The following is a 25,991-nucleotide window of genomic DNA, read 5'->3' on the forward strand; positions in this document are numbered from 1 at the left end:
ATTTAATAAATATCTCTCATAGACTTACTGTTGGCTAAACTCTCTAGTCTTCAAGGATCTTGCCAAGAAAATGTTTGTCTTAACTTCATACATAGAGTGGCCTGCATTTCCTAGCTATATGTAGGAAATCTGTGTTGAAAGGGCCACCCCCTCAGGAGCATTTCCAAATAAAACCATGTGAGAACAGAAATAAGGATAAACTGTTGTCCATTTTTGTGAAATCCTATCTTATTTCTCTTCTTTTTATTTGTTTGTTCTGTGTGCCAAATGGATGAGAATCAAAAGGCAGAATGTTATGTAGCATCTTTTCACTTTGTGTGTGTGTATGGGGGTGGGGGGGGAAAGACTGGGAATGGATTGATTAATTAAATGTTCATAGCTTGTCCCCTCGTTCAATGGCCCCTTCATTCAAGTCCTTGCCCAAGACCTGTGGCATCTCCAGTCCAGGGCACAACTGTGGAAGAGATAAGCAATTTCAGTGGTAAATAACTATTTGAAAAACCTTGTGATTTATCCATAGTGGATGCATATTTTGTATCTGGTAGTATATTTTTCACATTAGCTGTTTCTTAGGATTAGCAAACCAGTGCAAATCTTGTTTCATCCCTCCCTGGGTATTTAGTGTCGCGCCAAGCAAAGCACAGATTAACATATGCTTACTTAGGATTAAGGATGATTTTTTTCAAAAAAATATCTTCTGATAGACAGTAAAATAGAATACACACAGTTCAAGGGATTCCACGGATGGGCTGTTTATGTTAGTGCCAATAGCTAACCCTAAACCTCCAGTCCCAACTTTCCAAAGGCTTTGGGTAAAGCCAAATTCCTAATACCAGCAAATGCTCTTTTACCATGTTCTTAATTTGCCCCACTCACTACAGTGTTGCATATGATTGCTCCATGGCGAAGAAGAGAAGGGCTGAAGAGCAGGCTTTGGGTGTCCCAGTCAACAAAAGGAAATCCCTGCTAATGAAGCCCCGACACTACAGCCCAAACATGGACTGCAAAGGGGACCGAGACGACAGGACCGAGGATGATGGCCTCTCTGAAACAAACGATCGCGCTGCTGCAGGTAGCGAGGGACAGTGGCCCTGATTTTATCTACTCCTTGGCGTCAAAGATTCAGTCTTAATTTATGTAGAAATTATGGTTGGTATGATGTAAAAAAATATACTTGGCATTTGGAAGAAAAACCAAACATTGATTTCATTCACTACTCACCTCTTGAGGATCCATTTTTTAATTAGTATCTATAGGGAGGGTCTGTAGATAAACAGCATAGTCCTTGCCCTGAGTTCCTTCAAAGGCACTGGATTGGGCTATGACACTTTTTGAAGAAAATAAAAGCCTTAAAGGTGAAGAGTATTTTATGTATGTAATATTGTAAGTATCTAATTGCTGAAAGACTCCTTCAAATTACAGAGCTTATTTAAGCCTTAAAATACCTTTCAATGCTCAAATTCTCTATAATGTTCATTGTTGATTATCATTAATGATTATTGTGTGTGTATGTATATACACACATATATATAGCTGAACATTTATTTTTATTTATTTATCAACATATATAGTCACGTATAGTATTATTTAGAGCCCAAAATATAATTGGTAGTTGGCAACAACAACATAGACCAAGGCAGATGGTTTGTGACCTTAATATTTTTCATATTTTTGAATAAATATTTATAGCAATGGACTGTAGAAATAACCTGAAGTTATCTCCTAGAGGCTCCTTCAATAGTAAAATTATATAGAAAATGTATCACCATGTCCATTATTTCCAAAATAAATCATTTAAATTTACCTTTAGGTACACATTATAATTCATGAATTTGATTCTTAACTCTCCTTAAACACCCTTTGCATGCTAAGTGAAATGAGGTTATTTTGAAGCTTTAGAATTTCTTTCTCCCCAGTTCATAGCTATTCTCACTGGTCTCGTGAGCTCACATGCCTATAGGAGTTGGAAAATCACTGATGGCTTTGTGCATGAGACTGAAACTGAGGACATGCAGAAGTCCCAAAAAATTATGAAAAAGCAAATTCAGAGCTAAGGCTTCACTTAGTAAGAGATGAAATGAGGTATATGCATGTTCTAATAATTCTGAACATGACTTTTATGGAATCAAAATATACTAAATAATTTGTTATTTGAAAAGAAATTATTATACAAACAAAAGGGCTTACTATTCTTAGATCATAATTATTTATTATAAATAGAGTTATAGGTATTAATTTAAAAGATATAAAAGTATATTGACTGAACACAAATCTCAGGTCAGATTTATCCTATCTTGACTATCTTAGCTTAGAAGCAGTTGAAGATGCTGTGTTTAAAACAAAGTTGATTCTGGTGCAATAAATCGTCTAGCTTTTCTGTATTTGGTAGATGGTATATATGTATGTATGTATGTATTTATTGGATACTGAGGACTGAACACAGGATCACTGTAACACTGAGTTACATCCCTAGCCCTTTCTACATTTTAAGACCGGACCTCACTAAATTTCCAAGGTTAGCCTTAAAAAGGTTGATCCTCCTGCCTCAACCTCCCAAGTTTCTGGGATTGCAGATGTCCAATATAGTTTAAATACTCAGGGCTCATCTACAAATTATAATCATTCTCCACATTTTTTTAAATTTTCTTGAGATGGTCAGTTTTACTTGTTGATTCATGAAAATTACAGGTTGGGTCTAGTTTTAGGGAAAGTCATTGAATCACTGCAAATAGAGTTGAGGTTCAACTCACCTAGCTGGCATTAATTAGCCAAATATTTAAGAAAATGAGTCTGATTTTGCATCAAATACCCTTATAAGTCAATGAGCCAAAGACTGTGTCTAGCTTGCTGTCTTCTCACCTTCTACTATAGCTGTTGATAATCATAGATACTTAATGTTAGCCAAGTGAATATATTGCTCAAATGTATTTAGTTAAGCATTCAGTTATATGCATTGCAGAACATCTTTCTGCAGGTTTACAAATGCTAAGTATTTTTATACTTAATATTAAAACTACTTCTGATGATAATGAATATACTGAAATTGCAGCATTAGTGACCATTATTTTTTAGTTTTTCATATATTCCAGGCATACAAATTATATCACTTAATCCATACTACAGTGCCACAAAGATACATAATTATGGTCACAGTTTTACAGTTGAGATCATTGGGAATCAAAGAGATTCAATGCTGAAGGTAACACAGCTTATAGGTATTATAAATAAAATAATTAGGAAACAATTGGAAGGACAAGCAAAATAATTATTTTCCAGTTAACCATGCTCTGTAATCCAATTCTCCCTTTCCTCTCATACCTTCAGAATGCTGACCAGGCAAAGTTTTACCATGTCAAATCATTAAGTCTCAATTTCTAGAAATGGCAGGTCATAGTTGTTCCTATCCCTGGTAAACAGAGCAAAGATTCTAAGTTGCTTCAACCCTCTTCAACCCTCTGCACAAGTTACCCCTACCCCCCAGAAGAAACCAGAAGGAACCAGAGCTAAGCTAGTGCCCAATCCAGCAGAAATGCTTTCCATCTAGCTTCTCATTTACTCTGGGTACTCCAGTGCCTTTACCTGGCCAGATGTGTGCCAAATTTTATCTTCAGCTGGGACATTCAGATAATAAGGGTATACAGTGCTCATGAAGGCTAAGGTCATTTATAAACATCTGCTTCCATTTTATGGCACAAACTACATTCCATATTCTCAACTAGCTGTCTCAAAGAGATGCAGGTGGGCATTTAAAGGGACTGAAAAGAGTGTGGACAAAACCATACAAATATCCCTTCTTCACTGGGAATTTGAGCTTGCAAGCACTATCCAGAAGCAGGACAAGAACAGACTTTCCCAATGCAGACAGGGAGAATGAGAATCAGCTCAAAATGGAATTAACCAAGAAAGTGCATAGAGTTCCCAGTAATGTGACCACATGCTCATGATTTGAGGAAATCTATCCCACTCATAGAAGTATTAGGGGTTGGAATGATATTTTTAACAGATCACCTCTCAATGAATAGCAAATAAGGAATAAATCACTGCAATCTCAGAATTTTGAATGATGAATTAATTTTTCTGGAGCTTTTTTATTCCTGGTAAAATCTGCAACTTCAAGAGGCCTTGAAAACTAAGTTGCCTATAAAAGTAAACTTGATAGTTAAAGAAACAGAACTAAAATACAGTGATAATAATATCCCATGACACAGAAGAAGTCTATTCAAAACATGTTGTGATTTTCAGAGGATTTTTTAAGTTGTTTTCAAAGTAGAATAGCCAATGTGTATGTAAGAATTCATCAGTGTATTGCTATAGGATTACCAAAGTATAGACCTTGGTTTAATGTAAACAAACAGGTGTGAACTTCTATATATGAGGAAAAAGCATTTTTAAAAATCTGTATACAAGGAAAGCCTCCCAGTCCCACTTCCTTCCACCCCCATACTTTGAGATGCACACAGAACAGATAAAGGCCTGCACTGTTCACAGTGACCCAACTACTTGGCTGTGTCCCCAAGGACACAGGAATTTTCCCACCTATCATGTTTATAGTACTAGCAAAGTCAAGGTTGGTTTGCTTGTTAGTTTTTGTGTTGTTGTGTTATTTGTTTTGTGTGTTTTTTATCTGTAGGATACGGATTATCTTTTTCCATATTGCATATTAACAATGGTATTCCTAGTTCCTTTGTGTAAATTCACTCTTTTTTAAAATTTTTTTCCACATTTTTATTGGTACATTATAGTTGTATATAATGATGGGATGTTGCTACATATTTATACATGCACACAATATAATAATATAATTTGGCTAAATTAACTCTTGAAAATACTCAAACTTAGGAAAAGAATTGGCTGTGAGTAATGTTAGCAGTTTTTCCTGGGAGTGGCTATGTTTGGTAAACATCATGGCACTGGTATTCTTAGGCTTTAGGTTGTAGAGTAGCATGTCATAGAGGGAGGACATAGAATTGAAGCCAGGTGGCCATGAGTCTAGGGCCCAACCCTCTGCTAAGTAGCTATGTGGTTTTGAGCAAGCCCTTAGCTCCCTAGAACTGTGGCTTCCTGTCTATAAAATGGACTAGAAAGGACCTTTCTCATAGTTATTGTGAAGATTAATTGAAATAACAAATGGAATACCTTGCCAGGGACGTATCAATTTATTGTCCTAAAAAGGGTCGTTGAGTCATCCAGTCATTAGGTGATTGAATCATCCTTATTTTGAAGACGAGGAGTCTATACTGGGGAGACCAGGGACCTGGTCAGTGTCTTACAGGCGAGCAGCACTGTATGACACTGCTTGAACCCGGGCTCTGGACTTCACACCCCATGGATTTGTGCATCGTGCACTGGCTGCCAGTTTTCAAAGACAACTGCTGAACCATTCCAGAGTCTGCATATGTGGTGAATCCACTAAACCTTCTCATCCTGTGGACCTTGCTTTCCTTAGGCATTAGTTTTCCTGGTCATTCTAAAAGAAGAACAGTCCCACCCTTCCACATGCCCACTGCCATTACTACTGTTTTCGAAAATAATATCCAGGAAGGGGAAGAAGAGCCATCATTTACAGAATGCCTATTAGGTGTTCCCATGTGACTTCACAGAATGCACACAGGGTGACACTGCTGTCCTCGGGGTTTGAATAGAGACACCAGGCTTAGATGAGCTGAGCTACCTGTCCAGTGGTCACAGAGAGGAACACCAGCATTAGAGCTTGACCCTTGCTCTGTGGGCTCTATAGACATGGCTACTTTAGTTATTTCAGTGGCAAAAGCTCAAAATACATCACGGTCCCACCCAGGAAAATAAAAAATAGCCTTTAAAAAAAAAAGGCAAGTGGCCCATCACAAAATGAGAGAAACCCGCATGTGCTCACTGATCTGTCAAATTCAAAAGCAAACTCAGATTTTTCCTTATGACCATAGTGAAAGCCAGGTAGGTGTTTGGGAACAGGGAAAGTTGGTTTGCAGCTTGAAGAACATCCCCAGAAACCAGCGCATGAAATGCACGTAGGCACCTCTGTCGGCGGGCTCCTCTTTTTCTGAAGAATAATTAATAAATATTTTCTTTTAGCATATAACAAACAGTTGAACCAAACAATTATGTAAACTGGAAATGACCCAAAATGCTAGCAGTTGGCAGCCGCACAGTGAAGTGCATTGTCGTGCACATGTGCATGTTTGTCACACCCGCCTCTCTGGTGATCTGCACTTAATAGGAATATTTTAAACTATGTAGCTAAGCAACAGAGGTAATTGTTGCTTTCTAGAGCTTTTGTTAGCACTCTAACACAGCCCAAATATGCATAATTAGGTATAATGTCTATAAATCATTATTGTACACATGTGGGTAGTTAAGTGGAGTGAGAGAATAGTTCAATGAATTGAGCATATTCACTGAAAATGCTTTTTATTTGTTTTCTGTAGTTCATAATACTTTAAAATTATCATAACCCTTTACACTTTCTCTTAATAGCCAACCGTGATATTGAGAAAAACTTCATTTGCATTTTAGACTATGTTTAATATATTATTTAAACCTGGAGTTCCTCTGATATGAATTCAGGAGAGGATAGGCCCATCCTATCAAATATTGTGTGCCTGTTTATCCAGCCTCTTTTCTAGGAACTAAAATGTTAAATTTTTCAGTTTACGTTGAATAGATCCCAACAAAAGACTGCACCCTATAATCAGCATTATTTACAGGGGCCAGTGTTGTGACTGAATTCTTCCCTTCATCCAAAAATGCTTTTAGTTACTATGGCAATATTTACTTGATCCTGGCAGTCCAGTGTTGATTTAGGAAGATAATTACCAGAAAGGAAGATGATGGAGATGTATTTTTGAGTGTCCTTGTCAGAGACAATGTTTATAAAAAATTAAATGAGACAGAAAAGGCACATTGTCTTCCACACAGACACCCTCTTCCACAGCCCTCGCACCAATAGCTGTTCTTTTCTTCCTCCAAAGATGTTTATTAATACAGAATACACTTCACTTGGTGTCTTTAACAGTCTTAAAAGGGGCTTATTATTTTGTATTTCCCATCCCCCTGTCCTGCCTTTCAGATACAGAAACAGTTCATCTTTTTCCTCTTTGTGTGTGTGTGTGTTGTTTTATTTGTCCTAGTGGGTGTCAGAGAACCATCCTTGAGGTATTTGGTGCATTCCATAACCTGTTGTTTGCTGGGCACCACTCCACATGCTTTGGGTTGGGATTGGTGTCCCTAGACAGTCCATACCATCAGTTGGTGCATATGCACTGGGGTAGGATTGAGTAAGCTCACCACTCTATATCTAAACTGTCACCCTCAATCAGTGAAGGGATGACTCTGACAGCTATCTTAGGATGGCAGCCATTTCTCTGACTGTGTTGGGCAGACTGGCTTTTGGGGCCTGCTCCAGGTCACAGGATACCTTGACTTTCAGAACCTAAGATGGTTCTGTACAGAGGACAACTAGCTTGTCTCCAGCCTCTCCAATCAACCCCTCCCCTCATCTCATTTTCTTTTTACACACATGCACGCAAGTATCAAACCAGGAAATGTGTTACTATTTAAGCTACTATCTGATAATCCTTATTATTCCTGTTTGTGTTTTCCTCAATATGGAATTTTAGTGTGACAGTTGCAAAGTAAACAAGAAACCTGAAAGCTTCAGAGTTCCTTCAATTATCATCTCTATGTAGATGTATTTTGTATCTTAATTAATATTCCATAAAATCTGAGAGTACATCTGAGAAAAATGGAGAACATCAACCAAATAAGCTTTGAAAATATAATCCCATGCTAACACAGTGATCTGATGAATATTTTATTTACAATATATAGTATTATGTATATTCAATTTTTCTCATGGGCTAAGATGTGGGAATTCATATAATAGGTACAATGGCAATCATTTTACATCTACAACTCTACTGTTGTTAAATATCATCTTTTTGTCTTGGTCAGTACCCCAGAAGCACTTAGCTCTTAATGTATGAAAATTATATTAGTTAATTGATTTAAAGACAATTTCCGAATATTAAGCTTTAAGTTTTATTTTAAGAGCATATATATTTTTCTAATGTTTATAAAATTAATAGCGACCACATGTTACACATATTAATTATGTATTTGTGTGTATACATATGCATGTGCATGCACATACATATGCATGGGGCTATATATTTGTGTATGTGTGTGTGTGTGTGTGTGTAATATTTTTTATTCTTGATTTCCAAATATTGATGTTCTTTTTCTACAGAAGAAATCATGATAAAACCTGCGGATGAGAATCTTCATTCAACTGCACAAGAAAACTCCCCTCGGAAAGAAGACCAGTATACTTGTTATCAAGAGCTGGTAGTCAAATCTCTAATGCACTTGGGGAAATTTGAAAAAAATATGTCTGTCCAGACTATAAGTGAAAACCTCAATGACAGTGGCATCCAATCTTTAAAAGCAGAGAGTGATGAAACAGACGAGTGTTTTATGATTCATTCTGATGATGGAAGAGACAAAGTGGATGATTCCCAGCCTCCATTCTGCTCTTCTGATGACAGTGAAAGTAACTCTGAAAGTGCAGAGAATGGGTGGGACAGTGGCTCCAACTTGTCAGAAGACACCAAACCTCAGAGAGGCCCAAAGTACATGTTAGCAGATAAGAAAAAAGATCTACTGGAAATTCCTGAAATAAAAACAGAAGGTGACAAATTTATCCCTTGTGAGAACAGGTGTGATCCTGATGCAGACCTGAGAGAACCGCAGAATGTTCATGTGGAGCCCTTGGATGGCAAAGCCCAATCTGCCTTCCCTGAGACTGAGGAAGAAGACAGGGAGAGCCTGGCCACAATGACAGAAGAATCCAGTGATCTGGAGAAAGCCAAGGGGAACCTGAGTTTGCTGGAGCAGGCCATTGCTCTGCAGGCTGAGCGAGGCTGCGTTTTCCACAGTACTTACAAAGAGCTGGACAGATTTCTGCTAGAACACCTGACGGGGGAAAGGCGGCAAACCAAAGTTATTGACATGGGTGGAAGACAAATTTTTAACAACAAACGTAAGAAAACATTTTTTTTCATTCATTTTAGGATAAAATTACCTTAGGATTAAGAGATTAAATTTTGTTATTTCTTCCAGAAAGTTTTTGACTGCTGAATGCTCTTTTAAAGTCCCAGTTCATAACTGGGAAATAAATAATTTCTTATTTTTACCTCTACTCTATAGATTATTACTGAATCAAACTTGATTCGTTTTGCAGGAACTTCACACCAAAAAATATTCATTGCATGTATTTTTAAAATGTAATTGCTTTTTTTTAAATTTTATTTTTTATTCTAGCAAACTAGACACAACAGCATTTACCATGTAATTGCTTTTTAAAACAAATCATACCTTTAAAAACTACTTTATTGGATATTGTTAGTAGTAGCACTTGTTGCATTTCAAATCATTTTAATTATCAAATCAATTCCAGAAATTTAATTTTTCTTTCCTACTCTCCTTCAAAATCATCTGGCCGCTTTTGAGCTTCAAAATGATATTAAGTTACTTGTAAGCCAGGCAGGGTGCTCTGATCCTTCTTGGGATAAAACTGGGTTTAAAATGTGTTTGTAGTCTTACCAGCTTTCTGATGCAGGGCCATAAATATCTGGGTCAAACTCGAATTGACAGAGTGAACATACTTTGAGGATACTTTAAAATTGCTCCTCAATCTTTAACAAAATTATGTCTCCTTTTCCCCATGGAGTATTCTGCCCATTTTTCCACCAGTTCTCGCACCAGATAGGTCCAGTGGATTCCAACAGTTATGTGGAATTTTCTAGTTGTCTCGCAGGGCCTGGAAGTCCCATTTAAGATGGTTATTTCCAGGAGCCAGATTCAGAGCTCCATAGTTTTCATTTTTTTTCAATAGTTCTTAGGTGATTCTCAGACTTAGGGGAAGAATATCTTAGAGAAAATCAAGATCATAGATCTAAAGGGCTTATAGGAATGTTATGTTGATATGGTTTAGAAGTTCTGATTATCTAGAAATGAATTGTAAATTTTGTCATTTAATTCCATTTGCGTACTCACCTGCAATCTTGACAAATAATGTCTTTCATCTCAGAGCTGAGAAAACAGAAAAGACTAAAATAATGTCATGTAGTAAGGAGCATGATCATAATGCGATGCAAACATCCTACAAGGGTTGGAATAGGGACAGAATACTAATGACTAATGTGTGGTTCAGGACAGGGCATTGTATTTAGCTCTGTGCATTCCCACTAATATACAGTTTTTTTTTAAATTTGCCTGTTTTCTTTTAATGAACTACAAATCTGACAAAAAGATGAAATTTATTCCAAATTTTGCAAATCTGTAACTTCGTGTGTGTGTGTGTGTGTGTGTGTGTGTGTGTGTGTTGCCGGGGATTGAACCCGGGACCTTGTAAATGTGAGGCAAGTACGCTACCAACTATATCCCCAGTCCAAATCTGTAATTTTTAATATACCATGTTTCATTGATTCTAAGATATATAATTTCCCGTTCTAATGACTCTGAAATCAGAAAGGTACACACTAGTTTCTTAACTGCATACAAAGTGATCTTTCGTCTTATGATTGATATCTTACAACCAATGAAATCCAGTGTTTGTAGAAACTTTTTGAGCCATAGCTTAAAATACTTGATGATCTTCTGGCTTTTTTTTTTGTAATAAAGCTTTTTAAACTTTTTTTGTTTTCGAAAACTAACACAGCAGTAGAATCTGTATTTGTAAATGGTGGGTCACTTGGAGACATGACTCTAGGAGTCAATAAGATGTCCTGTGGCATAGGGTCTGCTCCTGCTTTAGGGTGTGTAAGCCTCTGCAAGATCAGGGCCAGGCTCCTATGAAACAGGTAAAAAAAAAAAAAAGTGAAACCCATATTGCAGGGGAACTATAGGTTTACATAAGGATGCTTGTGAATTTAAATTAAGTATTCACATTTCTGTTCCTTATTCCTGGTGAAGTACAAGAGGGATTTTTCTTCTCTAACATGCACTCCATATTAAGTGAGCATCCATCCCGACTGATAGCCATCTTCTTCAAACAATTCTGACTTTGTGTACACCTTGGACATACAACTCCACTGTTAAGAACACTAGAATTTTAAAATATCATTTTACCCAAGCCTTCAGATGAGTCATTGATTCTACAACAGATTTCAGCATACTATAGCTACTAAGCATTTAGAGACCAGAGGTCTCAGTGTAAGTAGAGTCATCATGTAGTTTATTGCCCAACTGTGATACTTTTTAAGTAAAGGGGGACAATAGGAACAATTATGCAAGTCTACCAGTTACGAAGACAGTCCCAGGAAAACTAGGATCTAACATCACTAGAGTATAAGGTCACCCTCATTGTGCAACACTGTGCAAAGAAAATAAAAGAAGAATCAGCTTGAGAGTTGCCCCGAGCTCATGCTCTGGCTTCTTATCATGCGAACAGGTTCTGCCCTCCAGAGCATTTCAAATCTGCATCTTTGTTTTGCCCAGCCAAGAAAAGGCTTGAAGACAAAGGTGCATGGTGGACTGTCAGTGGCCCCACCTGGGCAGGTGCCAGCCTGTGTTATCTCCAACACCCTCTCTGGCTTCATGCAGACAAACAGCGTGGCAAGGACGGGAAATGCTCAGCGCCAAACCTTTCAATGCGGTTTAGAAATGTGGCCTCGCCTGGAGGAGATCCAAGAGAGGAAGGGCATCAAAATACACATTGTTGCTCTTCTGCGTCCTGTGAGCAGCTCTCTGTTATGGTGTCAGCCCCTCTCCGTTCACTTTAATCAAACTTCAAGGTTTTTGACTAGTGGTCTACAGATTTTACATACCTAAATCAACTTGAAATTTGGCACCAAATTTAGAGTAAATGGAAACAGACATGCACAAAGTCACAGAACATCACAAACTCTTAATATGCTTTTTTTGGTCCTTTATAAAATAAAAAGACGGTAGTCTCAACATCAGTCATTGCTTTTGAATCCTATCTGTGGTTACTATAAATACCTGCTACTGAATGCGTCCCTATCTTTGGCTGCTCACTGCTCATTTACAACTCAAGCTTTCTGTGTCCTGACCCTTCCTCTATGGGTAGTGCAGGCGGCAACTTGAAGGATCCTTGCTCCTCCCTCTTTCACTGAAACCATGCCCCCATGTAATTGCATTACATACAACCTGCTGTGTCCCATCTGCCCAGGACTGTTTGTAATCCAACAACTGGGGTGACATGGTATCACAGAAGCTTGCCTACTTGCCATATACTGCCCCAGTGATGTTGTTCACATCCTGCAAGAGTAGCCTGTTCTGGGTGCCCCACTTGGAGCCAGGAGCATGCGAGGGATCCACATCCTTGAGCAGCAGGGCCCTTTCTCATACTCTGTCACCAGCAGCTTCTTGGGCAGAATCATCTGGATTTTTTATTTTTGCTGTCAGCATCAAGCATTATGCTTGTTGCTTGGCTTTCTGAGAATCCTGAAGCCTTCCTGCAGTCCCCTTTTCCCTCTCTCCCATGGCTCACAGTCTTCTCATCCTTCTTCCAAACACCCTGAATGCTGATGAGGAATAGAATTCTCCATGATTGCTATCATTCCAAGCATGAATTAGGGGCAATTTGGGCTATAAGATAGTATTTCTGTTTAAGTTTATCAATCATCTCAATCACAAATATATACATTTGTAACTAAGGCCTCCCCTGCATTAGCTCTGACCTCATCAGTATTCCTGTTCCATACTCATTTATGTTAAGTATTTATATAACCTTTTATCTAGACCTCCACACTGTGATGCCAGAAAAATTATAAAACTCCTGAGCGTGTCTTTGGCCCTCTTCTCTCCAGGCTCTTTTCCCATAGCAGGCTGACAAAATATGTTACAAGGTAGCCCTTTCCATGCCTAGCTGCACCTGAGAACCACACCACACCCGGCTGCACAGTAGCACTCTCCACACCACCAGGAAGGCAGCCCCTACCCTGTTTTCTGAAAGTCCCCAGCAAGATCATTGCTTTTCTAAGTCTCAGTTCTCAGTTCCTGCAGTCAGTAAAATCAACAGCTTTTCACCACAGTCACTGTGCGTGGAACCTAAGTAACAACCCGTTGGGGTTTGGGAATCTCAGGATTTTGCAGTACTACTGGTTAGGCAGAACACAAGTCTTATCCAGACTCTCATCAGTTGCTCTGAAGGAAGCTACCTCTGCTTGTTCCTGAGCTTCTGGTTGGCCCTCAACCCCAGGGCCACCTGCTGCTAGTGACACATGGGGACAAAGCCAGAGAATCCTTTCTCAGATATGGTAGTTTGTTTTGTAATTTTGAATCTGGCTTTTTCCAGACTCTTTCAATAGGAGATGGTTTGGGATTAAATAAATATTTTTCTTCTTTCTCACTTTTCTTTTTCTTTCTTTCTTTTTCCTTTTCAGGAGCTTGTTCACCCTCTGGCATAGGGGTGATTTTTCATAATGAGGCTTTAACTATAATACGTGACATGACAACTTGAGACCATCTTTGTATTTTAGCAGCCCCTTGCCCTGTGTCAGCCTTTGCTTAGGAAACCAAGAAAATTGAAAACATGTTTTATGTTTCCACAGGTCTTAGTTGAGGGTCTTATTCAAGGCAATGTGAGAAGAATGTTTATGATGGTAAAACTGAATGAAGTGAGAATGTCACCCTGCAAGGCCACTATTGAATAGGAAAAGAAAGAAGAATAGCCAAATGAATTTCTCAATTTAATTTCTCTGTAGATTCACCGAGGCCTGAAAAGAGGGAGACCAAGTGCCCTATCCCCGGGTGTGATGGCACAGGACATGTGACCGGGCTCTATCCCCACCACCGCAGCCTTTCAGGATGCCCCCACAAAGTGCGGGTTCCCCTGGAAAGTGAGTACTGCCTATTCCTAAAGATGTCAGTGCTTTCTTAAAAGTACCAGAACATCACAATATTGGTTGCTTTCTCTCCCAATTTGGAATTCACAATGGAAACAAAGTTTTCTCTGTGTCAAGCAGTTTCCATCTAGCTGTATGTTTTAAAATGGAGTGTATTGGTAGAAAATTTGAGGGACAATAAGTCCAGCAGATAAAGAGAAAATTGCATTGAGAAGATAGCTTGCTACCCATATTTCCTAAGAGAGGGGGTCTCATCATGCCACTGGGGTCATATGCAGAATCCCCAGGTTGTGTCAGGAGGCAAGGGCAGGAGGAACTTTAGGCCAGAAGCCTTTAATTTCTATGTAAAGGAACATACAGGGAAGGGTAAGTGGACTAAGGGTTGTTGGTTCCTCTAGCTCTGGGGTATAAGATTTGTCCCTAGTTCTTTAGTCCATGACCCTAGGATAATTAGGGTAAAGGACTTTGACCTAGAATATTAGAACCAAATGAGCTCCTTGGATGTAGGCACCAGAGTTTAAGAGTGTTCTCAGCTGGTCAATTGTGTGCCTTCTTTAGGAGCTGGCTAACTCTGGGAGGGGCAGTTCCTCCTGGGTCAGCAAGTCCCAGGTGTCAAAGCATCACAACTACAAAAAATAAGCCATATTGCCCTGCGTGACTGCACAGTTCTTTCTCAGCCTGAGGTCTGACCTCCAATATATCCAGGGTCAAGCTTAGCCTCAGGACATCACAGGGAGGTCTCTGCATCCTCCTGGTCTCCTCACATTGTGAGAACACGTACTCTTTAGTGTTGTCTTGGGACATCCTGTCACAGCTAAGAGCCCTGAGCAAAGGCAATCCTCAGTACATCACCCCATCCCTGTCCTACTATGAACCAGGTCTCTACAGGTAAATAAAGGGCTGCCACCTTCCAAGCTACAAAGATGTAACATACTGTTTGAATCTATTGAGACACCTCTTAGGCCATACAAACTGGAAGAATAGGGACACCTTAGCATTCCCTCCCTTAATATTAAGAGTTAGCAAGTCACTAATCTAACCAAATTAGTCCTGTGCTGCTGAGTTAGCAATTCCTTAGACTAATTCTCTGATAGTTCAGTCATCCATACTCCTCTCCCTCCTGCCCTCCCTGGTACTAGGCGTTGAACCCAGGGACACTCTACCACTGGGCTACATCCCCAGCCCTTTTATTATTAATTTCTTTATGTTGAAACAGGGTCTCACTAAGTTCTTAGGGCGGGTCTCAAACTTAGGTTCCTCCTGCCTTAGCTTCCCTAGTAACTGGGGTTACAGGCAGGTGCCACTCAGCAATACTTTCTCCAATACCACATGGCAGTGGATGGTGGTTGGAGAAAGAATCAATATAGCATCACTTAGGAACTAAAAAAGACTACAGGCAGAACTTCAAATGGGGGAAAAGGTGGAAAGAGCTATTTGGCAAATACTGTTCTCCAAACACTCCTCCAGGGGAAGCACTTGAATGTGGAAGGAAGGTGATGAACTTTTCAGTTTAAATTAAATATGAGCTGAATAGAGTCGTTTAAGTCTATGGTTAAATATAACTTGGAGTTCAGAGCAGTTGACATGATAAATCTTGCTAGATTTAATTTTTGAAGTTCTGGTGTTCTTATTTTTTTTTCAACTAAATATATCTGGGGAGGGAGCATAGTGGATTATGTAACAAGTCATTTAATTGCAAAATTAAGAAATGAACATGTTGATTTTTTATATGTTTATGGTAAATTATTCTTCTCTTTAATGTGCTATTTTGTGATTAGTTCTTGCCATGCATGAAAATGTGCTCAAGTGTCCCACCCCTGGATGCACAGGAAGGGGTCATGTGAACAGTAATCGCAACACTCACAGGAGGTAATTCTGATGATTTGCTAATGATTTTACATTTTAAAAAATTGAAGCTTTCCACCAATCAAATTATGGGCTGTGTGTTATGAAAATCACTGCATCACTATCAAATATGTTGCCGCTTGAAATAGATAAGGAATAGTCTCAACTTTTGCAGAGTCAAAAAGAAAGAAAAATCACCTCATTATTTCCTTACATAGAAGTTTTTATATTAGCAGCCAATTTCAAAAATGAAAAACTGTTAAATTTGAAGATGCTGGGGTTACATGTTCATTTAGTCAGACAAATAGAATATATTCTCTTCTACGCTGGAAGCCCATCATTATAGTGTTGGTACTGAAAAGAGTTGCTTATGGGTTATCTTGGATCCCACCCCCTAGGCATTAAGAAAGAATCAAAAGGGCTTCCACATACAGTGGTTTGACTGTTAACCAGGCAATGAGGTAACATACTTCCATTGAGACTGCAACTAAAATAGAACATTTATGTGCATTTATATACAAATGCATTATGTGTGTGTATATATGTGTATATATTTGCATATGAAAATGTGGATTGTTTTGTGTGTGCATTTTATGTGTGGACTGTGATTATGAGGTACTATTTGAATTATAAGCACATGGCCAAGAAAACTTCAATTTAAACTATAAGATTCAATCCCTCAAATTTGCTGAATATCCTAAGATAAATTATAGAGTTACCATGCTAATATCTATAGTTAGACCCATTGCATTTGGAATGAGCACAGACTGCTGAAAATATTAAAAGTTTCAGAATAATTTAATTATTGTTCCCTTATGTAATATTTTGATTTTTTAAAATGAGCTTGTTACCTTGCATCACTGAGATGGGGTTGGGGGACAAGTATTGACAAGGTAGTTTGAAAACCGCTTTGGGATCTTTTCATATGAGAATAGTGCTAAGTGAACTATTAATATGACTTAACATTTAGTGTGTGCCAAGTATGCTGCGAGGCACATGCCAAAGCAAATCATATTATCATTTTAACTCACATCCTCCCGCTTTTCTTTTTTGAAACAGTCTTTCTGGTTGTCCAATTGCTGCAGCTGAAAAATTGGCAATGTCCCAGGATAAAAATCAGCTTGATTCTTCCCAAACTGGGCCGTGTTCTGACCAGGCACACAGGTAAGAGCTCCCAGGAAGTTCCTGATGTTCTCTTCATGCCAGGATCCAGCTCAACAGGACCTCATGTCCCTTATGTGTCACTTTCATTGTGGCCTGACCCTCATTTTCAGCCACCAGTGGACCTGTGTGGGCAGCTCATTGGAAAGGCTGGTCTAGAGAATGATACTTGCTCTCTTAAGTGAGCTAAGAGACCCTCCAGAAGTTTAACTTGAAATTGGTCTCTTTGCTAAGGCAACACAATACGGGCAGAGTCTAAAAGGAATAAAGCCTTCAATAATATACAATGATCAAAATTCTGATTCATTAATGTAACACATCTCTCAAGTCAGGTAAGCTTCCCTTTGTGATTGACTTCACCTTCTCTGCCTGGAGAAAATACATCATAAACTTCTAATACCCCCTCAAAATATGTGATATTATATTTTATCCTTGAGCTCCCCATATACATGTAGTTTTTAGAGCAAAATTTTATTCTATGATGGATAGCTATTAATAAAATATCTTCCATTTGTCCTTGTAGCTCCCATATTCTTTGTATCTATTAGTTTGGAAGATCTTATACCTAAATAATAAAGTATGTACGTTGAAGTTTAATGTGACAGTGTATGTCTATTCTACAAAAATCAGACATGTAGGAAAAACGATTTCAGGATTGAGAGAAATGATCAGATAACGGTTGTTAATGAGGTGCTAAAATGTCAAAACAGCTCTTATGCATTTCAGTATTTTCAGGGCATAGCTTCCCTTAATATTTTGTTTCTATAGATTTAATTAAAAGAGTAAAAATTGGCATTCGAATCACATGAATAAAAACATATGTCAAGTGACAATCATGAATTACTGCTTAAGGAGCAATTAGAAATCTTAAAATGGGATTCTAGGTTAGTATTACTGTATGTTTTACTTTCTCCCTAAGTAGATTATTTATCAAATAGAGAAATAACAAAAAGTAAACTTTGCTCATTTCATAAAGGATTGATGTTATTTTAGATTAGAACATTTATGCAACTTTAGGGCTATAAACCAAATTACATATACAATAATAAAATTCACTAATCCTGCAATTATGTGTATGTAGAAGCTAAAATTTCCTTTATCTAATCCAAAACCCATCAATGAAACTAAAGCCTCAAAATTTTTTTGGAACTCAAAATTTGGGAATCAAGTCTTCTGGTGTCTACACTGTCCCATAGGCAGCAGGCATGAACATAACAATTAAATAATTAAAATTGTTAATTATTAGCAATGAATGATCATAACTATTTATTGTCATAACTATTCATTGCTAATAATTAACAATTTTAATAAGCAAAATGCATATACCAGTGCCTTAACACATACTTTAGTTATGCAGTCACATGTCACTTTTCTCTGCAGAACTTAAAGTGCCGACAACATGTTACTCACGACATCTTCATGAGGTAAATGGAGACTGCATATTCTTATCTTGCCAGTGGAAGACTGGGACAGTAAATATGTAGTAGAAATCATAACCAGGCAGAGTCCAGAACATCCCTCCATCTCTTGCTCTGTGTCCAGAGTACTCTGCCTTCTTGTGTTGTGACCACTTTCTTGTTATTGTGCAGTGTCTCTGTGGGTACCTACGGGCAATGACACTTCTATCTTGGAAATTTTGACACTCATACACTCGTGATGATCTCATTTTATTTTGAACTACTTCCCCACTCTCTTCAGGACAAGCTTGGTGAAGCAAATTGAGTTCAATTTCCGATCACAAGCCATCACTTCTCCCAGAGCCACAGTATCGAAAGAACAAGAGAAGTTTGGAAAAGTACCATTTGATTATGCCAGTTTTGATGCCCAAGTCTTCGGTAAACGTCCCCTTGTACAAACAGGGCAAGGACGAAAAACTCCACCATTTCCTGAATGTAAGCTTCAAATTTAAATTCTTATTCCCCTCAAATGCATCTTGTGTAAATGTGTGATGTTGAGGGAGGCTACTCAAGTATATACTATACTACTTAAAGCTGACAGGAAAAAAATAGATTGTGCAGCAAAATAAAATAATTGATCAGTGTTACTGCTTTTATCCTGAAGTTACACTGAATGTAGTGAATAGTTAATGAGTTAATTATTCTACAACTACTCAGCCATTGTTGCATCCAAATACGGTAATTTTAAAGAAACATTTAATTCACATTTAGGATTAGGATTAAAATATATTTAAAAATGCAATGGCTATTGTGATACATTATTTTTATTCACATTGAAATGATGGAAATTATCAGATAAAATATTGAAATGCTACTCAATATATTACTTAGGTCAGCAAAAGCATTCAGGCTGAAGATGGGGTTGGGAAAGGTGAAAGATCTAAGAAGAAATTCAATTCAGGAATCAGGATTTTTACCAGGAAAAAAATGTGTGTGGCTCTCATGGCATGTACTCACAAATTTAAGAATTAATATACAAATATTTAAAATAAACTAATACTCTACTTCTGCCAGGTTCATATGGAAGATATAATGTATAAAACTTGGTGGTTTGGGGGTTTTTTGTTTGTGTTTTGGGTATCAGGGATTGAATTCAGGGGCACTCAACCACTGAGTCACATCCCAGCCCTATTTTGTATTTTAGAGAAGGGTCTCACTGAGTTACTTAGCGCCTCGCCACTGCTGAGGCTGGCTTTGAACTCTCAATCCTCCTAGCTAAGCCTCCCAAGCCACTGAGATTACGTGTGCCACCATCCCCGGCAAAAACTTGATGTTTTTACTTACCTATTTCTTCAGGTTCTTTGGAGTACCTAAATATTCTGATAAAAAGGTGAGAAAATAAATATTGGGAACAAATACAGAAAATGATTCCTGCATTAGGTAGCTTAACTTCCATTAAGGAAGAAGCTTGATTTTTTACAGCAATACAAACCCCTGAAATCCTTTAGATCTTGCACCTAGACTGAGTGTAAAACCAACAGTAAGGCTAGAGATGCAATTTGGAGGTAAAACCCTTGTCTAGCATGTTCAAAGTTCTTTGTCTGATGCCAGCACCGTAAATAATAAAACCTAGCAGTATATAAACAGATTTGAAAGGACTTTACCCATTGATTAAAAAGTACACTTTATTCCAAAAAGATATTTTGCCTATTCTTACCAAAAAATAGGTCCCAGCAAACTTAAATAACCAATGACAACTTGTTAGATTCAGGGGGAAAAAATGTTATACACACAAACAATGTTTTATATCTATCTGTACAGTTTTACAGATATATAATTTTATTTTTATGCACTTCATATATACACAAAAACATATGTTTAATGCACATACAGCCATTTAATAAGAACATTCTATACACTCACATAATATGGATATTGATTTTTAAAATGGCAAAGCATTCAAAGACATTTTTATATTCTTGTAATTATAGGAATAACATTTGGTAATATTTTAAATTGGGTCTTATGAAAAACAATCAAATTTTTAAAATAATAAATACTTAATGAAAAATAAACAGGTGAACACTTTTGTATCAGCTCTCATTAAATCTTGGGTGTTTCTCCCATTACCTTGAGTAATATTTACAGACACCCCACAGTGAAGAGAAATATGTGTAATTCTATCTCTCAGTAATGCCTTGCTACTCCGAACAGAAAAATAAAATAGAAACTCGGTCTTGATAACTAAATTGCCTTTCTGTTCACCTTGAGAACATTTCCTCCCTGTCCTTTGCTTATCTCGCTCTCCCTGAATATGCAAAATGCCAGCTCATTAAAGACTCCACCATCTATTTAGTTTCTTCTATTTGGATGAAGAACACTTTCTACTAGTTCAAGTATAGAACAAACCTTTGTGTCAACAAATAAAAATACAATTACGTGTCTAAGTATAAATTGTCATTGTGAAAACAAATATTGAAAGGATGTATTTTTTCTGTACTGGAATTATGGGCCCTATACATACATAATTTTTAGATATACATGCCGTAAGCTCTCTGTAGTCCCTGATAGGTTTTGCTTATAGGGTTTTGAGCTTCATTTTTTGCCACAAATGTTGCCAGTGCACCTGCCCCATAACATTAGTCATAGAGTTTTTGTCATAAGAAGTGTCAATACAAAAAATATTAAGAGAATAGGCATTCTCTCCCAGCAATCACATCATTTGATCTGTGAACCTCCATGAAAACCCATCTGAATAACCTTCATTTAACATACCAATGGATAATGGCTCATGCGTTAATTTATTCTTCACATATTTTAATGCAAGAAGTTATATCTTTAAAAAACAAATCTATTTAATGACTAAAACCACGTACATGCAATTGCTAATCAAATCTCTCTTCAACAGCAAAGCATTTTTCAAATCCAGTCAAATTTCCTAATCGACTGCCTAGTGCAGGCGCCCACACACAGAGCGCGAGCCGTGCCAGCTCTTATAGCTACGGTCAATGTAGTGAAGACACCCACATAGCAGCAGCTGCTGCTATCCTGAACCTTTCCACCCGCTGCAGGGAAGCCGCAGACATCCTCTCCAACAAACCACAGAGTCTGCATGCCAAGGTAGGCCAGTCCAAGAGCCCGGAGGGTGGGCCAGCGACAGAACCGTGAGAATAAACTGCCTTTCATGTTCCTAACCACATTTGCCACCACTCGGCTCCTCCACCCTAAAGCCATCCCCTCCCTGTCTTAGGAAGAGGAACATTAACAGTGGATGAAGTTGGTGGGTCCAAAGAAAGAAAGTGTGCATCCCTTGGCTGGTGGCTCTTCTGGAAAATGGGGTACCATAGTTTAGGGAGAAGTGAGTTATGGAGACTGGTCAGGGAGAATTTACAGATTTCAAAGCTATTTTTGTTAAGGGGATTTGATCGAATAAGAAAAGAGGATTGATATTAAAATAAATCTTGATCATAGAAGCTTTTGCTGCCTGCAAATCAAAGATGATAAGAAATGTTTGATTAAACAGCAACTGGCAAAACATTTGCAAAACTGACCCATGAAATTTTATTATTGCACATGTTACTGTCTCATAACATAATATAGTCTAGGTTGCCGGAGCATTCTTAGAAGACACATGGGAACTCCTGGGTATATTAAATCAGCAGGGAGGTTTGAGAACTTGTAACACTCTAATCCAAAATCGAATATTGTGATCTTTATGAAAACACTACATTTCTGAAGCCCATGAAATATGAATCACATTTTTTTCTACAGCTTCTCCTTTCTACATATGAGAAGTACATGGGTATGCTCATGGTAACCTGACTAATACATACACAGAGCCTTCATGCTTGGCCTTTTGCCAGTGAGGGACTTTGCAAGTGCCCCAGTGATCCACAAGAGGAGGTTGTAGGGGCTCAAGCCACTTCCTCCCACTGAAGCCAGTAACTCCTATTTACACAAAGCACTTCAATTAAAAGAAATTATTTCCCTACCTAGAAGGCTGAAGCCAGCTGAAATAAAGTGCCCAGGCTTACTTGATAACAGCTTTTACCTTTGCTGTAAGTGGAAGATTCCCTAGGTTAAACTGAAACCCTGAAACCCAGACAATTAAAGCCTGTACCCTTTTTTTCCCCTTTAAGAACAGCCTCTCCGGAATGGTCAGCTGCTCGCCTGTGCCGTGCCAGGCCTTCAGGAGAGCAGGTAGTACAGTGCCACCAAGCATTTGACAGAAGAATCAGAATTAGCTTCTGGACAAAACTGAGCCAAGTAAACCCCAGGAAGAGCTGGTGGCCAAAAAGCACTCAAAAACAATTTTTAAACAAATGAGGTTCTTAAACAAAGAAAATCACATTCTCTAAAAATATAAAGAAAATACCTGACTGTCTGAATTCAAAGGAATCCCAGCCACAAACTATTGCCATAGGCAAATGATTTGGAGGATTTTAAAATGCAACTTTATTTTTAAATCCACATTTTAAATTTGAGTAAATTTCTTTTTAAAGGTATATTCTAATAGAGATCTGGTTGCAGAAATACTAACATAGCTTCCTTGCTAGTACTTTATTTCTTGATGGTTTAAGCTGGCCTGTGAAAATAAGACTACTGGTATTATAATTATTAGTGTCACTTAAAGTACTCAAGTAATGGTGCTAAGATGCATGCTTTCCCTCTGCACATGTAAATGTTTTTATGCTCCTCAGAATTCTGTCTTTCACCTTAAGATTCTTAGTGTTCCATTAAATTGCTCACATCAAACAATGTAACAAAATGGCAAACATTTGAGTGTTTTTTTCCTTATTAGTGTATATCCTCTTTTAAAAACACATTTCTGATCAGAAGACTGACTTTAATTGGCACAGTTTAAATAGTCTATTTCAAATGTATATTCTTCTACCCCTTGTGCCAAGGCAGTTCTGTGGAGTGGATTGGGCTTGCCTGGGGTAATTGGGACTCCACTGTAGGACTCAGCCTCCTGCTACCAACTCAGCCAAGTCTGCAGAGACCAAACCATTGATGTGACGCCGAGGAGGGAAGAAACAGAAAGTGCTGAAAGATGTTTTAAAGGAGTTGATCTGTCAGGAGTTTTAAAAGCCATTTTCTTATGAACATTATCTCCTTGGACATAGTGATTGTTAAAATAGAATAAATATGGCACCCTGCAACGTCACTGTGCAGAATCCTGCCAACATGTACATTCACACACAACTCTAACAATTTGTAGAATCCTGCCCTTGTTGGATCCTATTTTCTGAATACAGAAGAATATCTCACCAATTCCTGAAACAACAAAAAAATTTTTCTTCTCATGAAAGTGAGAAAAAGCGGGATTCCACCTCTTGGGTCCCCTTCTTCCTCCCAGAGAAGTCTTTTCTGCTGTCCTTTAATAAACTTCTAATTTCTACTCTGAAAAAAAAAAAGAAAGTGAGAAAAAGCCAAGGCAATTAACTCTGAAAAATGGCCTCTGAGCAAACAGTGCCTACGTGGGTCCTTTCTGTTGTTAGTGTCACACTTTACTCTGAGCCTTCTCCTAAAGCAGGGTTGAGTATAGTCTTCCTCTCCACATTGAATGCTAGCCTGATTCTCCTTCTATTAGATTTGATTTTTCCTCCATGGCAGATTGCTAGTATGTTTATCTCTGATAGCCCAGATAAACATATCTCTTGATCTCTTATTTCTTACTTAACAGTGAGAATGTAGAAATATACAGCTTTTCCTTATACTTCTGTAATGGAGCATTCTTGGTATATTAGAGAGACATCCTGGCAGAGAACCCATAGCTATACTCTCCAGAAGGTCTCTAAGTGCTAGACTGCCCTAGTCAAAGGGTAGATTGAGCCACAGACCTTACCTTCAAGGAACTTATAGACAAGCAGGATAAAAGAAATGACCCTCTGGACCTGGGCATGTACCTTAGTGGTAGAGCACTTGCCTAGCATATAAAAGCCCCTGGGTTCAATTCCCAGTACCCCCCCAACACACCCTTCAGAAAAAGTGACCTTCTTGTTATGGTACCTGACTTGCATTGTTTTAGATAAAGCATAGAGTTTGAAGAGATGAGATCAATTATGAATTTGATCATAACTTGGATGATAACTGATTTCTTATTTTCCCTTTGTTCCCATTTGTTCCTTACTTTTATGCAATGAATATCTCTCTTTGGTTGTTTAACACACCCAATAGGAGAATGAATTAAAGATCAGACTGTCACTTATTGGCACAACCTTTTAAAATCAAGTCAGATGCCACTAACTTAAAATATGCCTGCATGCCCACTTGGTGGGGCTAATACAGATTTTTTTTTTCATGTCCTATGTGAGCACACAACTGACTCCCAAGGTATAGTGGGAGATCTGAATCAGTAATTTGCAAAATCCCCACCCTTAAAGAAAATCAAGGGAACACAGGTTGTTTTCAGAGGAACAATAAAACTTTAGAGTTCCTGCATAGCCTAAAAATAATGAAAGATGATACAGTAAACTAAAATACACTTTTCCTCAGATATTTTCTTAGCCTCATACACTAAGACACTTTGCTTCTCTGTCCCTTCCCAGCACTGAAGGCACATACTTGTGTATGCTGTTGTTCATTCACCCAGCTAGTCTCCACCAGGCTCAGGCGCCCATTATGCTCAATGTGGAGAACACCAATGCTTGTCAGTCATTGCTGGTCACTGCCCAAACAGAACCCTTTGCCTCCTAAAAGTAGAAGATTTTTAAGGGAATTATTTATCTGTTAAAATACCATCTGGCCTATGCATAATACATTGGCACCACCAAAATTGCCTGCGTATGGTTTAAGTATCTTTTTAAGGAATCGGGTCAATAGAAAACAATTAGTACTTTCCAGTCTTAGAGGAATATCATAAAGGTTAAAGGTAATTCTGTGTGACATATAGTACTCTCATTGGTTCTAAGATGTCTATCATGTTCCACATTTTAATTTGGAATTAATATGAGTCATGAAACATAAATGAGCCATGGCTTCCAACACCTCCCCTTGGTCTTGATACTGTGACTCCTGGCAAGAGCAGAGCACCTGGTACCTACAGGCAGGGAGTGAGCCTCATGGGTTTGCTGAGTAGTTTCCTCCAGTGCCCCATGAGAGCCGTGCCAGCCTGAGTCAAATCCGCTCCCCATTTTCCTTCCTTCCTCCCACCCTGATCGACAGAGGTAGGAACACGCTTCACAGTCTATCTTTATCCTCATCTGCTGCTTGCCAAGCATTCTGTTGTTTGTTTTGGTGTTTTCCCCACCTGTTTAGACAAAATGACATATGCACAGTGTGCCTTAAAAGAAAACAAAAAATTGACACTTGCTTGAAATGTTTAAAGTTCAAAGTCTGTTTTGTGCTTGAACAAGGCCTCGAAACGACATGATGTCGCAGCACCATTCCTGCTGCCTCTTAACAGGAATAGCCTGGTGGCCCTGGATGATTACAATCCAAACACAGTCTTCTCCAGTAACTTGAACATCAGGACAGATTGAACCATACGTCGTGAGTGAAATGTGATAAGAGTCTTGGCCCAGGAAGCAAAAGGACTATTCCTATAAGTGCAGGAAAACTAGATACTTAATAACCTAGGGGTATGTCTCTTTTGATGTTCAAAAACCCTTATTAGCATCATTTATGGAACACCTACTATATGCCAGGCACTATACATAAACACTTTGCCCATATGAATCCATTTTAATCCTAATATTCTAGAAGTGAAGTAGCTAATATT

The 25,991-nt window shown here is 38.2% G+C and overlaps 1 protein-coding gene across 4 annotated transcripts in view; it reads left to right on the forward strand.

The window, feature by feature from the left end:
• The first annotated feature begins 885 nt into the window (after window positions 1-885).
• Window positions 886-25,991, forward strand: part of St18 (ST18 C2H2C-type zinc finger transcription factor) — a 67,621-nt gene continuing 42,515 nt past the window's right edge. For 2 of the 4 annotated variants that reach the window (XM_071602003.1, XM_027932853.2), the window contains exons 1-7: window positions 886-1,072; window positions 8,243-9,034; window positions 13,725-13,859; window positions 15,644-15,734; window positions 16,770-16,874; window positions 18,570-18,763; window positions 21,177-21,388. In XM_071602003.1, coding sequence (XP_071458104.1) covers window positions 901-1,072; window positions 8,243-9,034; window positions 13,725-13,859; window positions 15,644-15,734; window positions 16,770-16,874; window positions 18,570-18,763; window positions 21,177-21,388 — 1,701 coding nt within the window. In that variant the 5' untranslated portion in view covers window positions 886-900. The remainder of the gene's footprint in view (window positions 1,073-8,242; window positions 9,035-13,724; window positions 13,860-15,643; window positions 15,735-16,769; window positions 16,875-18,569; window positions 18,764-21,176; window positions 21,389-25,991) is intronic. The other 2 variants (XM_027932852.2, XM_027932854.2) reach the window with 2 other exon arrangements.

The sequence above is a fragment of the Marmota flaviventris genome, chromosome 15 (assembly GCF_047511675.1).
Source record: "Marmota flaviventris isolate mMarFla1 chromosome 15, mMarFla1.hap1, whole genome shotgun sequence".
Lineage (NCBI taxonomy): Eukaryota > Metazoa > Chordata > Mammalia > Rodentia > Sciuridae > Marmota > Marmota flaviventris.